The sequence below is a fragment of the Bos indicus genome, chromosome 8 (genome assembly GCF_029378745.1).
Source record: "Bos indicus isolate NIAB-ARS_2022 breed Sahiwal x Tharparkar chromosome 8, NIAB-ARS_B.indTharparkar_mat_pri_1.0, whole genome shotgun sequence".
Taxonomy (NCBI): domain Eukaryota; kingdom Metazoa; phylum Chordata; class Mammalia; order Artiodactyla; family Bovidae; genus Bos; species Bos indicus.
In genome coordinates this window covers 31492277-31511868 of record NC_091767.1, presented here as the reverse complement: position 1 = coordinate 31511868, position 19592 = coordinate 31492277, and the positions used below count along the sequence as shown (strand labels likewise).

The window sequence follows — 19592 nt, the reverse complement described above, 5'->3', positions numbered from 1 at the left end:
ATAGAAAGATGATATTTATTTAGTCCTTTTATGTTTTGCTGGTGCTAAGTTGCTTAGTTGTGTCTAACCCTTTGCAACTCGAAGAAATGTAGCCTACCAGACTCTTCTGTCCTTGGGATTCTTCAGGCAAGAGTCCTGGATGGGTTGCCAATTCATTCTCCAGGAGATCTTCCTGACCCAGGGATCTAACCCACGTATCTTAAGTCTCATGCATTGGCAAGTGGGTTCTTTACCACTAGTGCCCTCTTTATGTTTTAGTGTTATAAGGCAATGGCAACCCACTCCAGTGTTCTTGCCTGGAGAATCCAAGGGACGGGGGAGCCTGGTGGGCTGCCATCTGTGGGGTTGCACGGAGTCGGACACGACTGAATTGACTTAGCAGCAGCAGCATACACTATTAGAGCCCACCTCAAATTCAATTTCAGAAATTGTCAAGGTATTGGATGAAAGATATCAAAAGTGGATTGTATGAATTATGTCAAAGACTATGCCATTTCAAGATCAGGATGTTTCAGTGATCAAAGTTTCCTAGTCTATAAAAGCTAATAGCTGTTATTATCTAACTCATAAGTGATTATTAATAGAAGGGAAAGAGTCCTTTAACTATTTCCTTTCTGTGGCTTTCCACCTTTAAGGTGACCTCTATACATCACTACCAAATATAAAAAACTACCAAATAAAAATAAACTTCCAGTTCTTTGATATGATTCACAGCCTCATGCCTGAAGCAAATCTGTAAGACCAGACATTATTTCACAGTGTTATGGGTTGAACTGTGTTGCTGGAAAAGCTATGTTGAAATACTAGCCCTATCACACCCCCGCTGCTATTGTTTAGTCACGTAGTCATGTTCAACTCTTTGTAACCCATGGACTGCAGCACACCAGGCTCCCCTGTCCTTCAGTATCTCTGGGAGTTGGAAGAATCATCCCTCAGAATGTGACTTTATTTGGGGATACAGTTGTTACCGTTTTAATTTGCTAAGTGAAGATATACTTGAGTAGGATGGGTCCTTGACCCCAAATGACTGACCTCCTACAAGCAGACAGAAATTGAGATACAGACACAGAAGGAAGATAGCCACGTGATGACTGAGGCAGAGATTGGAGTTATGCTATCCAAGGAATGTGCAGGGCTACCAGAAGCTGGAAGAGGTGAGGAAGGATCTTTCCCAAACTCTCCAGAGGCATTATGGCTCTGTCAGCCTTGATTTTGGACTTCTTATTCTCAGAACTATAAGACAATTTTGTTTCAAGCCACTCCATCTGTGTTGTTAAGCAGCTCCAGGAAACCAACAGAGTTTTATGAGTCCTCTAAACTTTTGGCTCCAACTTCAGGACTCACTTCCCCATTACCACTTTTCCAAGCCCTTAGATTTAAAGCTTCACTGCTTTCTCTTGTTTTAGTTTTTATCTCTTAACTATAATTAATGATCATCCCCCAAGATTTTATGAGACACAGGTATACTGGAGCCAGCACATACCAGTTTATAGCAACCAATTGGAATTTTGTAAGCCAATTGCTAAACACAGCCATAATTTTTAAAATTACATTGTATAAGCTTAAAATTAGGTGAATTATACTAAGACAAAGGTAATGAATATCAAAACTCATCACTTCCTAATTATTTGACTACACTTTACTACAATCCGTGCTCTTGACGCTATTTATGTCAATTTATCTGTTCGGTGGAAACAGTAGGGAAAAAAACGTACTACGGCCCATTTTTTTCCAACTCACACTGGAAGCTTGAAATCAGCTGTGGTGGAAATATTTACGCCATGAAAACTGTCAAAAGCTACAAGTCAGCTATTTCTATATTTGCAAACAGCTAATTGTAAACATTTAGCGGCACTCCACTGAAACAACCTTTAAGTCCATTCAAACTGGGATGGCTATAGAAGAAACGAGCGGTAGAAATTCAGAGTTTAGGACATCAAGTAAAAGGAAATAAAAGACTCTATTACAAACAATGAAGGCAGAGAGATTTGACAGGGATTATGAAGAGGGGATAAGACAGACTTAAATGCTGGTGACCTACTTTTAGTATTGTCTAGTGAACCTCTCAGGATAGTGTTTAGCTCTGGTTATAAATATTAATTAGATTCCAATCAGAGTACTATTTAAAGGATCTGTGCTTCTTGGGAAGAGATATTTCAGAAATATATTAGATGGATATATAGAGCATACACATGTATAAGTTGTTCAAGTTGGTAACAAACCAGATGATTTTACTTAGTTAAACAGATCCAACTCAGCTACAAAATTATACACAAATTGAATGACAATAAACAGGCAGGGAAAAATCTTTGCAGCTTTAGCAGATATGTAATTCCACTCTAAGATCAACAGTCTTCAGTTTTGCTATGACAACTTCCTTGTTAAACACATAATCAGCTGAACAACAACAACAACAAAGAGGAACACCACCTCTACACATTTAAAACAGAGATTTAAAGAACCCCACACCCATTAAATATAACAGATATTTCCTAAAATCATTAAAGGTAACCTGAGGCTGTTGACTGCTTGATATTCCTCTGAACTGTGGGGAGTGGAATCTCAGGTTAGAGACTTTGTCCTAATCCTTGAACTCTGTGCCAGCAGAGCTGGGAAAGCTGAAAACTTCCAGTCAGTGACAGAGAGAAGGTAGAAGGACTTTTTAAATTTTTTTTCCCTTTCACCACAAGGCCAGCAGCAGATTAAAGAGTGACATTACTCACAACATACACAGTCTTAGAGACTGTACTTTTGCTCTAAACACTGTCTCATACCAGGAAGTGTTCTAAGGGTGGAATGTGTGAAGCTTAGATCACATCACTCTGTTTTTGTGACTGAGGCATTCTTTTAAAATTTGTCATCTGAGTTCAACAATGTTCCCACTTCATTAGATACTGGATTTTTTAAAATGATAATAAATAAGAGGCTCTCTTTCTTTCTCTGTGAACAGAATCCAACTGGGGAAGAAACCCAGTCTCTTAAAGTTCCCCATAGTTTAATGACCATTCTTAGACTCCTAGCTAGTCGCTCAGTCGTGTCTGACTCTTTGCAACTCCATGGACGGTAGCCTACCAGACTCCTCTGTCCATGAAATTCTTCAGGCCAGAATACCAAGTGTTTTGCCATTCCCTTCTCCAGGGGATCTTCCCTACCCAGGGATCAAACTCAGGTCTCCTGCATTGCAGGTGGATTCTTTACCATCTGAACCACCAGGGAAGTCCTAGATTCCTTAGGCATTTAAACGGACAAAAGGCAAATACAGTTCATATATAATGCAGTCAGATAAAGGATGTATATAATAAAGTAGTCTGGGTCCAGAAAATTATATTACAAATAATACAGTAACCCTAACTTTAACTTTTAGGATTTTACTTTTCAATATATTAGGCCTTGGGGAAACATCCTGAATTTAGGTTGTTGCTGGAAGATGCAATCAATTATGGAAATAAGAGGTGGTTGGAGATGGATGAGAAAAGCAGGAGTAGGAAGTCAGCACTGCTAAGACTGAGGGCTTAGTGAAATACAGAAAAAAAAGAAAATTGCTCTGAAGAGTTTTTCCTTCCCATTTTTTTTCCGCTTTACTCACCATGTGCCCTCTTCTTGTTGATGACCCTACTTCCTCCTCAGCCGGCATCCTAGACCCAGTACTGCAGTTCTTGTCAACTAATCCCCCAAATCAGTGTGTGATATAGGGCTAACAACAATTAGTTAAAGCTCTCACACATGTTTTTTCATCATAGAAAAATCTTGAAAACAAAATAGTCTCAAGACCCAAAAGTAAAAAAGACCCTTATTTTTGAACATTTTGGGTAAGGAATGTCCTCAGATCAAACCAAATAAAACAGTAGTGACAGGGTTCATACAATCTACTGGTAGCCTACTAAGACTACTGTGATTCTAACATGTTTTGAAAATGATCATTTTGGCATTCAAAATATCTCTGTTTTAAACTAAAATGTCATTAGGCATTAAGTTGAGAAATTTTAAAGGTGTAACATAATTAAACTTTTCCTAAAAAGTTTTTGTTTGTTTTATATTGCACTGGCACAAAGTATTAATTTACATATAGATCATATTTTTTCTTTTGGAGATGCTTTCTCTGCAGAAATCTAAAACAGAAAAAAAACATTTTCTATTTTTTAATTACCTTCAGTACCAAACACACATTTTACTGTCTGTGACTCACAGCAAAGAGGTGTTCCTCTTTTATACAGTTACATCGATGATAATTTTAAAATAAACTATTTTTATGGACCAAGTTCAAGTTAGATACTGTGTTTATATGCTCCTTTTCACAACCAGCCCTATGCTGAACTTTGTAAGGGCTTTATGACAAAAAAAAAAAATTTTTTTTAAGTAAAAAACCTCTTCATTATAATTCCTACCCAATGAACTTGTGGTTTTCCAAATTTAGGACAAAGCATGAAGTTTTATCAGTGAGTTGAGATTTAGTTTTCTTCCCCTTTGATTGGGTCACTTAATTTACAGCTTTTTTTTTTTTTTCTTTTTAAGAGAAGAAATAACCTATAATTTCTGACATGCTGACAAGAGAACTTTAGCAACTTTCTCCCCGATATGAAATACTTTACTCAGAAGGCCTATTTTCTATCCTTAGACTTCTTGGATATGGCTCTGCTTAAAAACATACTCTGAGATGTACCTGCCCATGTTCTCATAAGTGTAAAACCTGAGCGATGTCTCTGGGAAAGACCAAGAACACAAGTACTTATTTATCCCAGAAAGAGAGGGGTCCCTATTTTGAAAAATCCTAATGGAATCCCAAATATTAGTTTAGCAGACTGAAAAACAGTACCCTCTGCTTGAAGATTCTTAATACAAATTCAATGTTAAATCAAGACTATAATCCACAGAGTTCATAATAACTTATTTGGTAGAAGTGTCTCAGATCCATAGATGGCATGCTTTGGGTTTCTTTTAAATAGCTGGGGAAAAAAAAAAAAAGATAAATTACCAAAGACAACTTTTTACTAGTTAGATTCAATATTCTTCCTCCATAATTAAGGTAAAAGTATATCAGCAACTTTCCCCTTTTAAAATCTACCACTCAGTAATCATATAGGTTATTCTGGCTATTTAATTTTTCACATCTGCTTGTGCTGCCATAGCGTAACGTTTGATAAGACAATTAACTTTGGTTGCACACTCTCAATGAACTTTTGGTGGAATTATTACACCTTACATTAGTACAAAATTATTAGGAAAGGCTTCTCTGAAGCAAAATTTTTGCCATATAGGAAGATGAGGGAGGGGGAATACTACAGTTAAAGACATTTTTCTGCCTCTAGTATTTGTTACCAGTTCTAGAAGTTGTAGTTACCCGGCAATTTTGAAAAACTGAACCTTTAAGTCTAATCAAAGTGCTTTCAACTAAAACAGGACGTTGAAACTACAGGGAGCAGCAGGGGTGGGAAATTTTCTATTGCTCTTCTTGCCTATGCTTTACGGTACAAGGGTTGGCCCTGGTTTGGTCCACCTGCCAGCAGAGTTTAAAGTTTCTGAGGCTTGGGGGAACACAGTGACTTGGATCTAACAGCCTAAATGGGAAGAAGGGGATTTCTGCAGCATTGAGAAAGCCGTTAAACTCCTGTTAAGCAAACTTTTTTTTTTTTTTTAATGTGTCTGTGCACACGTCAGACCTCCTCTCTCATGGATCAGAAATTATTTCTGATAATCCAGGATATACCAAAAGCTTGAAGACATATGGCTGGGAAATGAAACAACCCTGGAGTGTGGCCACATCATTATTTTGTGTCGCATGGTACCAGATGGGCAGTTGGTGAATGGCGCTGGGATGTGAATGGACAGTTTTATAACGTGAATTTTTCCCCCATTGAGCTGAAACAGACATTTCCCTCTCTTGTCTTTTGGTCTCTAGCACTCGGAATTTCCCCCTCTCTGCAATATCAATTAACTTAACTTTGCAGTGGGGTGGCCAAAAAGGAAGAGGATGAAGAGGGCTTTATAATCTTATAAGTGCTGGACAAGTCACAGCGCCCCGGGAACTGCGGCTGCGACCCGCCGCGTCCTGTGTGGATTTCAGGACTTAAACTGCGCGCAGGCGGCTATGGAGTGGACAGTGCGTTTGAACCACGGAGGATAGACACCCGGGCTTGGGAGGGGTGTGTCGATCTCCAGGCAGCCTTGGAGGCCGCTGCTGACTCTCATCCGTAGTATTTTATTACCATTTTCATCGTTCTTGAAAAGTCATGGAAGACGGCCCGCTGCCCGACCTCAGAGACATCGAGCTGAAGCTGGGACGCAAAGTGCCCGAGAGCCTAGTGCGCTCGCTCCGTGGGGAGGAGCCGGTTCCCCCGGAGAGGGACAGAGACCCCGGAGGGGGGAGCGGGGGCAGCGGCAGCGGTTGCAGCAGCAGCAGCAGCTGCTGCAGTTTCCCTCTCTCCTTGTCGTCCTCCTCTTCATCCTCCCCAACCTCTGGCTCCCCACGACCCAGCCACTCCAGTAGCACCCTGGAGAGGCTGGAAACCAAGATTCACCTCCTCAGGCAAGAGATGGTGAGTGTGGTGCGCCGGCTGTGGGAGTGGGAACCTGGGAAGCAAGACCCGGGAGGTGGGGCAGGGGAGAGAGGGCAACTGGGGCGGCCGAGCAGAGGGCTGGGTGCATCGGAAACACTGGTGAGAGGGGCGCGCAGCGGGCGCGCATATGGATGTAGCTGCAGGAAGCTTGTTTACCGGAGACTTTGCTCAGTCGCAGTTCGCTAAGACCGGAAAGCCTGCCCTGCTCTGTGTACTTTCTGAAGCCAACTCGCTGCTACCGGCTCTGACCATTCAGCTGCCGGTCCACAGCCTCCCAGGCATAAACCCACCCGAGGGTCTGCAGTTACTGCACCCAACTGGGGCCTGCTGTCTGCCGTTCACACTTTCGTTTCGAAACGTGGGTCGGTCCATTGCGCTTATTGCAAAAACACTTCCTGGTTTGCCGAAAGGTGGCGCGGCGGGGTCCCTGCAGCCCTTCTTCCTGGCTCACTCCTTTTACACGACTACTGCTCCCGCCCTTTGGTGCAACCCCCCCCCACCCCCCCAAAGCCACCATGGAGCTGATTCTCCACTGCTGGTTCTGAAAACAATGGCTCAGTCGTCCTCCATGTCCTTATGAATAGCTTGTTTCACGGTTGATCCGAAAGAGCAGGTGATCCCCAGGCCCAGGGATTTGCTAATAACCACTTCCTACCCTTCCCCCCGCCCCCAGTCCTCAATCTGCAATTGTTTTCTGTGCTGTTTGCAAACGTTAGCCTAAGAATAGGACAATGGGGCTAACAGGGGTCCTAGAATACTTGTTATTCCGGATGTACTTAGAGAGAGACACTTTATTTACTTGCCGTGAACTCAGGCAAATTACTTAACCTCTCTGGACCTTGGTTTATTTTTTACAATGAACTGGTTGGAGGAAATGATTCCTTCCCAAATCCTTTTAAGATGACCACACAACAAAACCGCATTTCCCACCAGCTTGGAAAGGAGGAAAGTAACAACAGAAGCCTCAGCCACTTCTACATACATCCTATCTATAGGGGCTTTGCATGAAAAAGAAGTAACCCATAGTGTTACCCTAGCTCCTCTCTTTTTGCAGCTGGAACTCTGGGAGGGAATAAATTCCAAAGCATAAAGTAATCTTGGCAAACATATTTGTACAAAAAGCCATTCTTCAGAGATCATGTCCTACGTTCAGAATTTTTACCACACTGTCAACACAAGGGCTCCAAAAACCGCTTTTAAGATCTCTTAAACTGGTCTACTTAAGAACTTTACTTTTTATGCCTCAAGTATCCATTTTCTTCCCAACTAGAATGCACCAGATGTGGAAAGCAAACATGTAGAGATTCATACATACATAGTTCTATGTATGCATGTATATATATGTAATGCAAAGATATCATTACTCTATTCACTCTTACTATGTTTCACTAAATATATACACACACCACAGGTTATACATATTACTCAATAATTATTCAGTAAGCACATTTACTATATCTGGTAACTAATCAGGTGCTCAAAATACACAACATAAAAGTTCAAGGAGCCTATTTGCTGCTCCTGCTGCTGCTAAGTCACTTTAATTGTGTCTGACTGTGCAGACCCTGTAGACGGCAGCCCACCGGGCTCCCCCATCCCTGGGATTCTCCAGGCAAGAACACTGGAGTGGGTTGCCATTTAGAGCTCTCAAATCTCATGCACTCACCATTAATTATTTATATTAATAGTATATCAAGCCAAGTGTACTGAAGAATTTTGTAAGATTTTTAGAAAATTGTTATTTTTCAATGAAAGGTATTTTCTAGCCTTATTTATTTTTCTCCATGAAAATGTTACTAGATCAGATCAGTCGCTCAGTCGTGTTGGACTCTCTGCGACCCCATGAATCGCAGCATGCCAAGCCTCCCTGTCCATCACCAACTCCTGGAGTTCACTCAGACTCACGTCCATCGAGTCAGTGATGCCATCCAGCCATCTCATCCTCTGTCGTCCCCTTCTCTTCCTGCCCCCAATCCCTCCCAGCATCAGAGTCTTTTCCAATGAGTCAGCTCTTTGCATGAGGTGGCCAAAGTACTGGAGTTTCAGCTTTAGCATCATTCCTTCCAAAGAAATCCCAGGGCTGATCTCCTTTAGAATGGACTGGTTGGATCTCCTTGCAGTCCAAGGGACTGTCAAGAGTCTTCTCCAACACCACAGTTCAAAAGCATCAATTCTTCGGCGCTCAGACTTCTTCACAGTCCAACTCTCACATCCATACATGACCACAGGAAAAACCATAGCCTTGACTAGACAAACCTTTGTTGGCAAAGTAATGTCTCTGCTTTTGAATATACTATCTAGGTTGGTCATAACTTTCCTTCCAAGGAGAAAGCGTCTTTTAATTTCATGGCTGCTTCATAAAAATCTGTTTTCCCAAGCCAGATCTGGCTATATATGATGACTATGTTATATAAGTAAATACATTAAAAAATAACAAACAGAAACAGCAACAACAGCAGGGGCAGATTATTAAATTGACTATATTTCCTATATGAAGCATAGCTATCTATGCATCTGGGAGAATTTATGCCAGATCAGATGTTTTTATCTTTAACTTTGTCGTCTAATAAAGGTCTCCACTGAGCAAATGATAACACTGACACTGGCCATGGGAGTTTAGAGGGAAGGAATCAAAAACAGGTATATTCCCTGCCAATGAGATAATTTCCCCCCATTTTATGTAACTCTTGTGGGTGCTAAAACCTCCAGCTTCAGCACAATTGCAAAGCAACATATTTGTTTTTATGTAGACTTGGCACTTTTGTTATAAATGTGGAACAGATGTAGTTCCTTTCTGTTCTTTCTGTCTCCTTCTAGCATCCTCCTGGAGAGAAGTTGGGGTGAGGCCTCTGTGAGTTGTATGTTCTTTTCTGCCCTCTCCTGTGAGCACTGAGTCAGCCTGTTTGGACTTATGCCTGACCCACATTTTATGCTCATTACTTTGTGTTCACAGATTTTTCTTCTGGATGATCTGGAATTATCAGGCTTGGCTCCTGCCCCCAGAACCCCTTCCTATGAAACACCTTAGCCTTGTACAAGACTTTCTGGACACTTGCAGGAATTAAGACTTCCTTCTTTTCCTATTAAAATGTATGTGCTAACCATTGACAAAAGGCACCATAGACTTTTCTAAGATAGAATCTCAACACTTTAAGTTCTTGACACGCACCTGGTTTTCTCATTGTCTCTCTCTCATCTCCTTTTATGGTTTTGTGAATCATTACCTTAACTCTTATCTGTAAATATTACAATCAAAGCTCTTAGAGCTCTGTGAGACTCAGGTGTAAAGGAAGGAAGATGAAAGAGATTGAAGTGGGGAGGAACTATTTTTGTGGCCAAACTTCTTAACCTTGATACTCTTGTTAGAAACATGAATAGCACATGTTCATGTGGGAAGGAAGAGTGTCGGAAGGAAAATATTGGAAAAGAAAAATTTCAGGCATATATTTGATTGCTGCTGTTTTTGTTTTAGTGGCTAAGTCATGTCTGACTCTTCTGTGGCCCTATAGACTGTAGCCCACCAGGTTCCTCTGTCCATGGGATCTCCTAGGCAAGAATACCAGAGTGGGTTGCCATTTCCTTCTCCAGGGGATCTTCCCGACGCAGGGATGGAACCCATGTCTCTTGCATTTGCAGGTGGATTCTTTACCACTGAGCCACCAGGGAAGCCCATATATTTGATACAGTAGGGCAAATTCAAAGTAACAATCAGGATATTTTTGAGAGGGAGCACATTTTCCCAATGGGTAAAATATTTTTCAATTTAGAGATAAGGAAATTTGACAATACAATAAGCAAATGCAGGAATACATATAGGAAATTTACAACAAAATTGGAAATAGATGTCTGATGTCTTGTGCAAAGTCTGCCCAGTAGTATTTTTTCACTGCTCTTCAGTTTCACAGAGTGTTTTACTATCTGTCATATTATTTGAGCCTCAGGTCATAACTGAGAAAAAAGTGTCTTCACATTTTGGGAATGAGATCATTGTGGCTTAGAGGTGGTTGAGAAAACAGGCTAGGGTCACATAGCTAATTAGTAAACAGAATCACAATTTGAATGCATATCATCTGACTCCATGTACTATGCTTTTCCCCCATTCTAGTCTGCATCCCAATAAATTATCTTCAAAATACAGAATAATTTTTATAAATCTATGATAAGTCACAACCCTTACAGTACTTAAAGGACCAACAAAAAGAAATCATCATGATGTCATGTCCTGGGTAGTTTCAGATATTGGTTCATTCAATAACCAACAAATATTTATTAACTGCCAACACTGTACCAGGCCTGCCTTGAGACATTGGGGATTTAGTACAAAATGCTTACTTTAAAAAGTCAGTCTTTGCAGGCTCTGTCCTATATTTGGACTTTTCATTCTACTATCTATGCAGACTCCACTTGCAAAGCTTTCTTAAGAATAAGACTTTAAATATTGCTTGTCAAATACTGTTCTAAGTTTTAGAATGTCACATAATATCTGAAATATTTTTCTAATAAATGTAAATAATCTCTGTCAAAATCTGTGTTTACCAGTTAGCGGTAAATTTTATACTGCAGTTTTCTTTAACAAGATGTTCCAGGGATTTTAGTGTTATCTCAATAACATCTGTACCATACCTCTAGTTTAAGACTGAACGTTATGTGCGTTGATTTACTCTGGAAAAATTTTGGAATGAATAAGATTATAATGGTAACCACTCAAGAATCAGAGTCTGGAGTTAGAAGGGATCTAATGGACCCACCCAAGTTTGCTTTCCTAGATAATTGCTGTTCAGAACAACAAAGTATGCTAAATGAAGTATATACTATCTATTTATGCCACATCCCAGATTTTTGGAATTTTAGTCAATTCTGTCATGCTGGAATGGTAAATGCTGTGCCATTAAGAATGACTAATCTGAAAATATGGTTTCTTCGTCCCATATTTTAGCAACTACTGTTGCAGCTGTGTAATAGTGAGGGATAAACAATTTCAAGTTAGTTATTTGTCTTACTATTAAACCATTCAAATACCCTACCTAATTCTTCAACTCTTGCTTTAATAACGTTTTCTAGATAATACCCAGAGCTAGACACAAACACACATAAATACAAGGCACATAATAATACTGGAACATAAATTGAAAATTTTTGAAAAGGATAGAATTGTATTTGGTTTTTATCAATACTTTCTCTTATCTTTTCCATGCCCCTTCTCATAACAAATGGTTTGTCTATTTTGTAATAAAAAATAAAGTTACTTTATATTTCCTCAAAAAGTGATCATAATTTCATTAAATTAATTTCACAATTGCTTTGGACATGTTTCAAATTAGGCTAGGAGATTTCTATCATTTGTTCCATAATACTGTTTCAATAGTATTGTTAGTGTTTTATCATGTAGTGTTTTTTTTTTTTCTTTCAGTTGGACAAAACTTTATGTAAAACTCTTGGGTATAAACTTGAGAAGTCATAACATGGAAGGCATTTTCCTTGATGAGTTCACAAGACAGCTGAAAAGATAAAACAGGGATATAATTTTGCCAGAGAAAGATTACAAACCAATATGTCAGCAAACCATAGTGGAAATCGGACATAACTGCTGAGATTAAAAGATAAAGCTCAGGAGATTTCTCGTGGCAAATGTGTCTTGTACAAGGAATTAAAAGTGCTGATAGCCATGCAAATTAAGGGCTAAATATTAGTGATAAAGACATCAAAGAGATGAGAAAATCTGATTCCTAAACAGTAGCTTCTTCTGTTATTTTGCACATGGAATGTTATTATACTTAATCTAATAAATTATGTTGGTATGTGTTTCCTTACACAGTGGCTTAAAACTGACAGCAGTGTAGGCAAAGGTAGTAGTTTTTCTTTGCTAGAAACACATAGAATTCAGAGGATTTATGCATAAGTTAAAAAAAAGTAACCTATCAAAGAACTGATGAGCCCTGCCCTGTCCCCAGGAACGTACATCAGATGGAAAGAATTACCTTCCATTCAAGTTGTACAACCATACTGCTTCAGTCTTGAGAGACCACAAACTTTATGAGGATTTTTTAACTTCTCATAAAAGATTATGTTTACTTCCTTGGTAGCATAAAAACATTCAGTTTACCTTCTATATTATGGTAATGAATCATAATTAAAACACTTTCTCACATAAGACTTTAGTTTTTGAAGATACTACTTCTGAAACTGTGATTCATGGCTGGAATCTCTGGGATCCCTGACAAGTTGTTATTTTTGCGGGGGGGCGGGCAGGGCACGGGGGCAGTTCTTTGAAGAACATTCCTTTTTGATTGTCTTTTAAAGCTTGTTCAGTCACTACTCAAGTGGTGAAACTCTGGTTCGGTGGAACCTTCGTAAACTTTGGAATCAGACAAGCTGGGATTTCCAGTCAAGCCTAGAGCAAGTCAGGGTGCAGACAAACCACTGGGCCCACCAGCCTGCCAAGACCCTGAACCTTGTTCTTGCAGAGACTTTTAGTCCATCTTCCCTGGTGGGAGGGCCTGTCCCGTTCTCAGCAACCCTCATTCTAATCTTGGCTCTTTCACTCACTGCTATGTGGCATCTGCAAGTTATAGAACTACTCTAGGACTCTGCTTTCTGTTAACATAGTGATTAAAGCATCTCTCATAAGGCATTGTAAGACTCCAATGAAATAATATAAAAAAGAAATCAGCTATTATTGATGCATCCTAGAGCAGTAAGAATGATGACAGTAATATGTGTTCTGTCAATTACATGGCTGTTCTGTTGATCGTACACAGAGTCCTTGATGGGACTGATGATAGTGTGGGCACCTCTTCTATCAGACTGACCATCATAGCACTTCTCATCATCAGATCTTCCACAGAGACTGCCTTTCCATAAAAAGCAAAGAAGAAACCTGTGAAGCCTTTCCCCAGCTTTAATGCAAGCAAAGTATAGTAGCATAAAGAATTGTAGAACTTAATTTCTTTAGGAAATCTGAGGAATCGAGACTAGTATTTGGTTACTTATCGTGAGTCTTTTCTATGTAGAAGGCACTGTGTAAGTTTTAACAGTTATATGTACTATCCCATTCTTATAATAATCATAACTAAATATATTATTCACAAATATTTTTATAGATAAAGCATTGAGGCTTGCTGTTAATGCTCAAAACTACTGAGAGAGTGGGGATAAGCTAGGTTGGGGTCAGAGTCTGAGCTTTAAACCCGTGTTGCTACATTTCACCCTTTAGAGAACCCTGGTGCCCGTGTTGACACTCAGGTTTAAATGTACATGTGTGATTGTCTTCTAATTTACAAAATAAGTTAAACTGTGTGGTTATTTAACATAAGCCCTCCAAGGAGGAATAAGAACTAAAGACATCTGTCTAGGAACAACCAAGATTTGGACGGACATGTTTAAAATCAGCTTGTTTCCAGCAGTTGTACCCTCTCTTTTTGCTGCCATCACCAACATCCCCATAAATACTTTTCTACAAAAGCTCATGGTGAATTAATGCCCTGTCTTAACTTCAGAGTTCAATACTGGAGCTCGATTGTGTTCATGACTTGGAGTTTTAAAAACTTACCACTGGTAGCATTTTAGTTCCCTGAGACATTCTCTGAAATTAAGCTTGGCTCTTAGATAACTCACTAGAAAGTAGTAGAAATGAGAAATCCTTACACCTGCCAGGACTTTACAGATGTGTGCTCAAAACACCTTGATCCAAACTGTGCTCAATGTAAACTAGTCATAGAATTCCATAAGGAAAAATTATATTTTCAAACATACATTTGAAAAGTCTCAGTCTTTAAAATAAAACTCAAGTAACTCTCCTTTGAAAAAAGGGGATAAATACTGTGCTCAATATTTATTATATTAATTTTACAGATAAGGAAGCTATGGCTCACAGGGGTTAATAATTTGACTAGGTCACCATAAGTGGTTTCCCAGCCATTCATTCAAACAAGAACCACTGGGTATCTGCTGGATCCAAATTATTCCCAAACAGCGCTATATCTCAGCACCATGAAGTGTGCATTTATTGTGAATGGACATTTTTAGAATAATTTCATCACACAACTACCAGTGGATATTTACGTATCCCTTTAAAATATTATTTTTTCCTTTTGAACTTAAATATATGCTCTCTTATTATAAAACTTTCAGAAATACATAAAGGAAAACAAAAGTCCCTTTTCACCTACCTTTAACACATCTTCCCTGTTATTCCTGACCCCAAGGGAAACTACTGCTGGCAATTTGGTGTGAATCCTCTTGGGTGTTTCCTCTATGTCTTTGCCTGCATATATAGGCATATATACACTTACAGAATTTAACATGTGTGGATTTCATGTTTCTTGTTTTACACAATAATATTTTATTATGTCACCTGGCATTTATTGGATTAGTACAATGTACCAGTTGGAACTGTACATAGGTTTCATGAATTGTGCCATTTCGTTCTCACTCCTAACCCACTTGTGAGGTAAGACCTGTGGGGTGTTAGGTAATATAAACAGATTACTGATAAGAGTTTAAGAAATGTTTATCTAGTCAATTTGTATCTTATTCTGTCAATTCACTTATATGAATCTCAACTAGTCACTCATTAAAATGAAAAAGCCATTAGTTTGCTTTTAATAATAAACGATTATCCCAATATTCAGTAGTTCTTTTAGAATCAAATTCCACCCGTGGAAATCTGACTTAATCAGACCACTTCATCACTCCTTTGAAGAAAGTAACCAAGTCTTCAAACTGGAATGTACTTCTCATCAGTCACTTGCTATTTAACATAATCTCCGTGTTGAGTTTTTTTTAATAATAATATGAACAAAACTTTTTAAAGTTGGGTCAGAATGCTAACATGGCACAAGATGATTCATGCCGCATGGAGGAACCAGAATGGCCATCCTTGAAACTAAAGTGCCCTCTGTGGTCATGTCTCAAAACCATCTTAGATTTTTCAGACTTTGGAAGGCTCATGAGGACAAAATAGATTCTACTCACAGAGGTCAGACATAATCACAACACTGGATTCTTTATTTGAAGAAATAACTAATATTCTTCAAACTGATTCTTACATGAAAGTGATGTATAAAAGTGGGACTATATTACTGACCAATTTGCCCTCTCCCTGAAGGCACGTCTTATGGACAGTTGGAAGACTGCAAAGCAAAAAATCAGAAGAGTGAGGTATTAAAGGGCTTCCCAGGTGGCACGAGTGGTAAAGAAACCGCCTGCCAAGGCAGGAGACATAAGAGATGCAGGTTCAATCCCTGGGTCAGGAAGATCCTCTGGAGGAGGCCATGGCAACCCACTCCAGTATTCTTGCCTGGAAAATCCCATGAACAGACAAGCCTGGAGGGCTACAGTCCATGAGGTCACAAAGAGTCAGACATGACTGAAGCAGCTTAGTATGCACACACACAAATAACTTCTTGTCCTGCATGAACTAGATCCCAGTTGCTAGCAATGGCACCCCACTCCAGTGCTCTTGCCTGGAAAATCCATGGACGGAGGAGCCTGGTGGGCTGTAGTCCACGGGGTTGCTAAGAGTCAGACACGACTGAGCGACTTCACTTTCACTTTTCTCTTTCATGCATTGGAGAAGGAAATGGCAACCCACTCCAGTGTTCTTGCCTGGAGAATCCCAGGGATGGGGGAGCCTGGTGGGCTGCCGTCTCTGGGGTCGCACAGAGTCGGACACGACTGAAGCGACTTAGCAGCAGCAGCAGCAGCAAATAGGCCTGGAACATACTTTCCCAAAAGCAACATCTGAAATTATTATTGCCCAAGTAGGAAATGATCATTTCAACAGTGACAAGTCCTTTCTATTGAGTAAGGTGAATTACAAATCAATGAGTCCTTAGGATCTTAGTTGAAATGGCTGATGGTAATCGTGGACAAGTCCACCACAAGGAAGGTAACGGACTGGACGACTACTTTGAGAACATTTACCACGCATTCCACAGTTTCCTCCTAAGAGCTCATGCCTCATGCCAGAAATAGGTGGGTAGAAAATATTGACTCTGGTAGATTTTACATAGGATTTTAGTGAGAAAAGCAGTCACTGCTCAGAATGCAGAAAAGGACAAAAAGTAACTGATTATAAACAGACAAAGCCCTTTATAGGATTTCATGGATAAGCATCTGAAACCATACTCTAGCCTCTTACCATCTTACAAAGGAAAGGAAAGGAAGGTGAAGTCATTCAGTCGCATCCGACTCTGCAACCCCATGGACTGTAGCCGACCAGGCTCCTCCATCCATGGGATTTTCCAGGCAGGAGTCCTGGAGTGGGTTGCCATTTCCTTCTCCAGGGATCTTCCTGACCCAGGGATCGAAGCCGGGTCTCCCGCATTGCAGACGGATTCTTTACCAGCTGAGCCACCAGGGAAGCCACTTACCATCTTACAAGGTGATGATAAAATAGTATTGCTAGAAGGCTACCAGTTTCATCATTTAAATCAGTGATTTTATAACCACACTATAAAACTTAATGATTTAATGGTATTTTAAATATTGTTCATTGACACAATTTTTCTGCAGAAAAAGCACATGATTATTTAAGATATATTTATAAATCTCTGGAGCTAAAGAGTTCTATAAGGTGAAACTCTGATAAAATCCTTTGTTCAGTTCAGTTGCTCAGTCGTGTCCAACTCTTTGAGACCCCATGAACCTCAGCACACCAGGCCTTCCTGTCCATCACCAACTCCCAGAGTTTACTCAAACTCATGTCCATTGAGTCGGTGATTCCATCCAACCATCTCATCCTCTGTCATCCCCTTCTCCTCCCGCCCTCAATCTTTCCCAGCATCAGGGTCTTTTCAAATGAGGCAGCTCTTTGCATCAGGTGGCCAAAGTATTGAAGTTTCAGCTTCAACATTAGTCCTACCAATGAACACCCAGGGCTGATCTCCTTTAGGATGGACTGGTTGGATCTTCTTGCAGTCCAAGGGACTCTAAAGAGTCTTTTCCAACACCACAGTTCAAAAACATCAACTCTTCTGCTCTCAGCTTTCATTATAGTCCAACTCTCACATCCTTACATGACTACTGGAAAAACCATAGCCTTGACTAGATGGACCTTTGTTGACAAAGTGATGTCTGTGCTTTTTAATATGCTGTCTAGGTTGGTCATAATTTTCCTTCCAAGGAGTAAGCGTCTTTTAATTTCATGGCTGCAGTCACCATCTGCAGTGATTTTGGAGCCCAAAAATAAAGTCAGCCACTGTTTCCCCTGTTTCCCCATCTATACGTACATGACTTCATTTGTCACTTTGTATTTGGGCCAAATTTTGGCTGTATATTTCAGTTTGGTTAAGAAAACTACTGTCTTTTTCTCCCTCTCTATAATAATCCTGAGGGCAGAAGCTGTGACTAAGCACTGCACTGCTTGTGTTTCCCTAATGCCCAAGCAATCATTTAGGGACTCAGCATTTGTTTAACGTGTAAATCAAAATACATCTTACTCCTGGTTCTAATTTTTGGTTTTGGAAGGCATTAACAACACTGCCTTTTGGGACTCGAACATAGAACCCCAATCCCTCCACTGCTTCCCACCAGCCACGCCCAGTCACTGGAACTTAAGTTTTTGGTTAAGAAAGACAGACGTTTTTCTTCCTATTATCTGTTACTGTGACATTTGACTTAAGAGAGAGAAACAGGAGGGAGGGTGGGGAGAAGAGAGAGGAAGTGCGGGAAGGACATTGAAGAAAAGGAGGAAGGAAAAGAAAAGAACCCTTTTTTCCTCTGTGAAGTGATACAGAAGAATTTTTCTTGGTTTCAGGACCTATTCTATTCTCACATATGGTCAGTTTCAGAATCTGTTACTCTGAGGGATACTGGCCACATAGGAATGAAAGGATGTTTTTCATCTCCATTAGGTGCACACAGAAATGCACATTTTAGTTTCTGCCATGTTCTTTGCCTATTCTGGAATGAGGTTCTGAAGTCCCAGAGTTTAAAAAAAAAAAAAAAAAAGGAACTTATAAGAAAGATAGACATCATTTATAATATTATGCGCAATACATATTGATATATAACACAGTTTATGTGGTTTTGGTTGAAAATGATAATTTATTTTGCAGTCTACCTTGGTACTCAGAGAGCACTGATTTCTTGGGCATACTTCTCTGCCTCTCCTTGGCAAATCCTGAATACAGACGTGGGAACCCTGTGTCTGAGGTGTTTAAGGCAGTCTGCAAACTCGCAGTGAACATCATCAGCAATGTCCAGATGGGTAAATTAGATTGACAGAATGAGAAAAGTTAGGTTTCTTCCATATTTATTATAAGATTCTAGAACTGGAGACTGTTTCAGAGAATCAACCAAGGTTTCTGTTTTTAATTTGTAACTAGATTTCAAAGATGAAAAATGGCTATCAGATATGTTAGTATCACTACTAAACTAGCAGCTGCATGGGTTTCCTTCAGAATTGTTTTTGTCCCTATGTGAACTTTTAAATACTACTCACTTTCCCAAAAGCATTGGTTTTATCCCCTTCCAAGAAGCTGCACTGCATGGTCTTTTGCTGCTTTTAATCTTCCTGCTTCTTGTTTATATTACCAACAGGAAAAATTTACAAATATGTGGGGAATTTTTTTAAAACTGTATTTTAAAATAATTTTGGACTTTACGTTAAAGCTACAAAAACAGTACTGAAATCACGCTATACCACCTCCCAGGCTCTCCCATGTGTTACCTTTACCTTTTCATTCTTTCCCCCTCCCCTTCCTCCTTCTCTCCATCCTACACACATATCCACATACACATATGAAAACACACTTTTCCTTAAATATTTTTCAACTTAAAAGTTTCCCTCTAGATACTTCAGTGAAAGTTTCAGCACAAGAAGTTATAAATATTGTCCTTCCTCCCTCCTATATGCAGTATATTCATAATTAATGACTTACATCACTTTTTCCTGCTGAATTTAGACCTGTCCTAAGAATATTTTTCAACAGAGCACTACAGGTGGCCACCTCACATCAATAAGAAGCATACCTCAGGCCAGTACTCAGTTAAATTTTACAAGTGTGTCTATCTGAAGTGTATTTGGGGCAATTG

General features: G+C 39.7%; 1 protein-coding gene across 1 annotated transcript in view; it reads left to right on the top strand.

The window, feature by feature from the left end:
- The first annotated feature begins 5525 nt into the window (after positions 1 to 5525).
- Positions 5526 to 19592, top strand: part of LURAP1L (leucine rich adaptor protein 1 like) — a 55810-nt gene continuing 41743 nt past the window's right edge. Inside the window, exon 1 of the mRNA XM_019965954.2 lies at positions 5526 to 6533. Coding sequence (XP_019821513.1) covers positions 6228 to 6533 — 306 coding nt within the window. The 5' untranslated portion in view covers positions 5526 to 6227. The remainder of the gene's footprint in view (positions 6534 to 19592) is intronic.